General features: G+C 38.7%; 1 protein-coding gene across 1 annotated transcript; it reads right to left on the reverse strand.

Annotated features, from left to right (window-relative positions):
* Positions 1 to 2,131: 2,131 nt before the first annotated feature.
* On the reverse strand, positions 2,132 to 3,178 carry LOC135045362 (olfactory receptor 10AG1-like). The gene has a single exon (XM_063955286.1). It carries the CDS (start codon positions 3,176 to 3,178, stop codon positions 2,132 to 2,134), a length of 1,047 nt encoding a protein of 348 aa, XP_063811356.1.
* Positions 3,179 to 5,771: the final 2,593 nt, after the last annotated feature.

Here is a 5,771-nt window from a genome sequence, read left to right on the forward strand (position 1 = left end):
TATATATATATATATATATATATGTATGCATGTTTAATATGCTATGTATATGTATGTATGTATATATATATATATATATATATATATGAAGGTGTATATATGAAATATATATGTTTAGATATGTGTATATGTATATATATATACACACAGACACACTAGTTTTACGGACCCAGCATATACTGGGTCGCCTCAGTCCCCACCCCCGTGATTGGCTCTGCCCAGTTCTGGAAACCCCCCCCATGCAAATACTGCATTTGACACTGATCCTGTGCCACCCTGTGACTTCTACATTCCACATATAACAAACATAATCGCCATTTAATTGTAAAATCCTGTATTGCTCTTTCACAGCACATCATTACATAGAATATAACAATGGGGGTCATTCCCAGTTGATTGCTCGCTAGCTACTTTTAGCAGCCGTGCAAACGCATAGTCGTCGCCCACAGGGAGTGTATTTTCGTTTTGTAAGAGTGTGAACGCCTGTGCAGCCGAGCGACTGCAAACACATTTTGTGCAGAACAAGACCAGCCCTGTAGTTACTTATTCTGTGCGATGATTGCTGCAACGATGGTCCCGGAATTGACGTCAGAGACCCGCCCTGCAAACGCCTGGACAGGCCTGCATTTTTACAAACGCTCCCAGAAAATGGTCAGTTGACACCCATAAACTCCCATTTCCTGTCAATCTCCTTGCGTTCGGCTGTATGATTGGAATTGTCTCTAGAACCTGTGCAAAACCACAAAGCACTTTGTACCCATACAACGCGTGTGCGCATTACGGTGCATGGGCAGATTTGCAATTTTTTTAACTGATCGCTAAGCAGCGAACAATGGCAGCTAGCCATCAACTCGGAATGACCCCCAATATCATATTGAATATAGCAATGTCAGTACTAGGATTGCATATAATTGTATTAAATATATCAGTTACTCATAAGTTAATTAATGTCATTGAAGTTCAGTTAAATAGAGTCTAGGAAATATTGGTGAATGTGTGCATATCCACCATAATCTGTGACTTTCAGTATATTGATATCTATATTTTACACAAAACATAATTCTCAAAAGCACACATGTTAAACTATGTGTTGCAATAGCACATGGGGCCAACTGTACTTAAATTGGATACACGCTACAAGATTATGCAATGTAGTCCGAGTTTGGTGGCAATGCACGACTCTAGATGAAAATTTACTTTTTTTTAAAAGGGCAATCATTAGCAAGGCTTAATCATGCTTTGCAAATAATTGTCCCTTTAAAAAAAATGTCAGATTTTGGCCAGCATCCCTCATGGCCACCGAACTTGGACTCCATTACATCCTTGCCCATCACTGTGATATTTCTGGTTGGAATGAAAATCTGGTAATGTATGGGAGCACATAACAATTGACTATTTGCTCACAAACACTGGAAAACAGACAAAATGGTTATTCAGGCACATCGGTAAAATCTGTTTGATTTATCCAATTTATCCTAATGACCAATTTTGTAAGTTTTCCTTTTTTTTTTGAGCAAATGGTTGACAGTTATTTGCTCCCAGACATTTCCAGTTTTTCATCCAAACCAGACAGATTGGACAGATAACCTTATAGTGTGTACCCAGTTTAAACCCTGAAAAAGGATAACATGGAGAGAGATAAAGTACCATCCAATCAGCTCCTGTCATATTACAAACACAGCCTGTAACATGGCAGTACGGAGCTGGTTGGTGGGGACATAATAACTCTCCACTTTATAACTTTTCAAGGCTTAGTACATCTGCCCTATGGTCTGAAAAAAATTACAATAGACTGTGGACATCAACAAAGTGTATGGGGTAGATTTACTAAAGCTTCTAAAACATAATGTTGGTGACATTGCCAAATGCAACCAAACAGAGTCTGTCTATCAATTTCTAGAAGGAAACAGAGAAATGAAAGCTCTGATCTGATTATTTGCTAAGGGCAACACACCACTTGCCATTTTTATAAGCTTTAGTAAATCTACCCCTACAGTGTGTCTTATGGTGATATCTATGTGTTATGATAAACAACATTTTTGTACAATTTTGTACAAAATTAAATTTAGTTTATTCTCAAAAAAATTTCACTTTCGTGCCTGAAATTGTTCATGAAATCACTTGAATTCCATTAACATTTTTCAAAAGCTTTCTTAAAGTCTTTATTCCTCAAGCTGTATATGAATGGGTTAAGCAGTGGTGTCACCACAGTGTAAAGCAGCGATAGTATCTTACTGATAACTCTTAATTGTCCTCTAGTTGGAACCATATTCACAGTAATAAGAGATCCAAAAAATATACACACAACAGTCAGGTGGGAGCTGCAGGTGGAGAAGGCTTTCTGTCTCCCACTGATGGAACGGGTGCTTAGGACGGTGGTGATGATATACACATAAGAAACAAAGATTATAATAAATGGGAATACAAGGGAAACAACACAAATTAAAATGGTCTGGTTTTGGAATACTGAAGTACCAGAACATGAAAGCTCTAGAATAGGAGTTAAATCACAGAAGAAATTATCAACAACATTAGGTCCACAGAAGTCTAATTTGTATGTAGCTACTGCATTCATCAACACCAACAAGAAACTCAAAAACCATGACGCTATGACAGATACAAGACATAATCTTTTGTTGATTATAGAGCTGTATCGCAGTGGGTTGCAGATAGCCACATAACGGTCATAAGACATCACCGTCAGGATTAGACACTCGAATATTTCTGATTTACCAAACACAAAAAACTGTAATATACAGGCAACAAGAGACATGGTGCCACCATTGTGCAGGACAATGTAAAGTAAGTTGGGGAGAATGTCCGTGGTCATCAGGATGTCCAGTAGAGCTATTATTGTGATGAAGAAATACATTGGTGAGTGGAGATTTTTGTTTACGGAAACTAAAGCAATAATAATAACATTACCGCATATGATGACACAGTAATCGATGAGCAGGAATGAAAACAGGACTATTGAGGCTGTGGAGATTCGGAAATCCCAGGTTAAAGATGTGTGAAATATTATTCTTGTGCATGTCTTCTTCTCAATACCAGCCTCACACTGTAGATACTGTATGATTAAAAGTGACACATTTTCTATTAAAGAGGGCAAGAACACATCATTCTTCAAAGTATAAGTATTAGAGAGATTTGAAAGTAAATCTACAGATGTAGCCATGCTCATCTTACTGTGATGTGACTATTCCAACCGGTTATTACACCATTAATTAAAGGAACTAATGGAGCGATCGCCAGCTGTATATAGACACAGCCTGGCACGCCATGCATCAAGCCATTTTACAATATTCCGCATCACAGCAAAGATGAGCATATATCTTCTTGCTCGATAACAAAAGAAAAACTCATAAAAATAGTGGTTGTCAGTATTATCAATAACTTTATTGCACTGTTCATCATGAGCAAACTACTTTGGTCTCAAGATCAAATGTTACTGCCTTAGTTTAATAATTAACCTGCACTTTTAGCTCCAGCCTATACTAAACAAGATTTTTTTTATAGGTAAAAAGTAATTCAGCGCTGATAGCTAGTTAAATAAGTATTAAGAAATGTATTACTTAAGAACATACATCATTGATTCTTTATATAATAACATATATTTTACTGTTGCAACAGATAATAATAAAATAAAAAAATGGTACCAAAAACCAAAAATTAAAAGTTCCAAAAGTAGGGCCAAGATCAACACTGCTTATTTATGGAAAAAATTCTTGAAATGCTGGGTATAAAGCAAGATGCCTTATCCTGGGGAAATAGATAAACGGTGTCAACAGTTCACTGTGGTGAGTCCTCCAATCGGTTAGCACTCCGTAGGTTATGGGGGTTCTCTCACTTGTTTGGTTGTCCCGTGCTGGAATTAATTTGAACCATGGCAGGTCCTGATGCAAATATCTTCCCTGAAGTCATTCCATAGGGATCACCGTTCCCAGGTGGATTACCGGCAAGTCTTGCAGTTTGGGTGTCCCAGTCTTATCACCAACGCGTTTCACTGCTGGCGCAGCTTTTTCAAGGTGTAGATGCAGTGTGAATAGAGCCCTTATATAGCAGTGTTGATCATAATGTACCACAGGTGTGTAGTTAACAATCAGTTAATAAAATTATCAAATTTGAACACTAGTCTGATTAAATCATTGTATCAGATACCAGAAGACAGTCATGTTAAACATTAGTAAAAACGAGGTGTAGAAATACCTTAAAAAGCACTATTTATTAAATTGATGATGGTCACATGATCGCTCATCCCGGAAGTAGGAAGAGATTACAGCAGAAGTTCAGGCGTGCATTTTAAGCCTCTCTTTCATTTTAGTGAAAGAAAGGTTGTATAGCTCGTTAGAATAGGTCACGTGACCGGGTTCCGATCACGTGGCCTTGTTATTTACCTCGTCGCTAGGCAACAGTATAAAGCTTTATTTAAACCCCGGACACATTTTCCGGAAGAAAGAACTGATATATTTAGTCAAATCACATGACCTTCATCACAGTCAGGGTAGGTCACGCGACCGGGTTCTGATCACGTGACCAGGTTATTTACATCATCGCTAGGCAACATTGTAAAGCTTTCTTAAAACCCGGGACATATTTTTCGGATGAAAGAACTAATATATATTAGTCAAATCACATGACCTTCATCACGGTCAAGTGATCGGCCTATGTCCTGTTACCCAGCAACGCTAGAAGCCCGTAGTATTATTGAATTTTAAAACAGTGATGGGTGGGTTGTCACTACCCAAGAGAAAGTGCCGTCCGGCGCATCATCCGACCACATCGCTGTCGTGACGTGCACCTCACAGGAAGATGATAAATTATTTATCTTTGCTCATACTAGTTTGCCTAGCTCCTGTGTTGTGGAAACTCAATATATGCTATTATCCTAAAGGTACAGATGCCTGCACACTCTTTGTAATGTAGAGATTGGTGTTCCTAACATGTGCTGGTGCTGGTCCAATGATCCTGGTACCCTGTTTCACATATGTTGGCAATGCCCAAGCCTTCACCTCTACTGGAATTAGATGATCCATCTTTCAACAAAGATTCATGGGAAACTAGACCCTTCGGACTCTATGCTTTGGCTGTTACATCTGTCCCCAGTACTTCTCTCAAAATACAAGAAATCACAGACAGTTATCCCAGTTATCCTCCTACTCATCCACCTCCTCATCCAGCCATCATTCTCCTCATCTTCCTCTTCCTCAGCCTCATCCTCCTCTTCATCCACTTCCTACTCCTCCTCCACCTCTTCAGTTACCTCTTCTCATCTTGCCCATCTTTTCAATATCTCCATCATATCAGGCACTGTCTTCTCTGTTTTTAAGCATGGCCTTGTCCTCCCCCCATTCTTATCAACCAACCCTGGATCCTAACACTTTAATTACTGTCCATGCTCTCTTCTCCATTTTAAATTCAAAACTTTAAGCACATTGTTTACTGCCACCTTACCGCCTTTCTAACCTCCCACTCCCTGCATGCATATTTGCTGCTAACTACAAGGACCACTAATCTTCCTTGGCATCTCTGCTGCTTTTGACACCACTGACCAGCCTCTACACCTGCAAATCCTTCCTACCATGGTCGATGTGAAACTGCCGGCTATCCATGTTTTCATTTGTTCTTTCTCTTCCTAATGTATTTTTTTAAATCTAATTTATTAGTCCATTACAGGTGCTCAATGATCTGTTCTTGTACCACTTTAATTTTTTTCCTTTATATGACAATCAGATCTATATCTTTTCCCCTTACATGTCCTCATCTCCTAA

The sequence above is a fragment of the Pseudophryne corroboree genome, unplaced genomic scaffold, assembly GCF_028390025.1.
Source record: "Pseudophryne corroboree isolate aPseCor3 unplaced genomic scaffold, aPseCor3.hap2 scaffold_901, whole genome shotgun sequence".
In the NCBI taxonomy this organism is placed as follows: Eukaryota; Metazoa; Chordata; class Amphibia; order Anura; family Myobatrachidae; genus Pseudophryne; species Pseudophryne corroboree.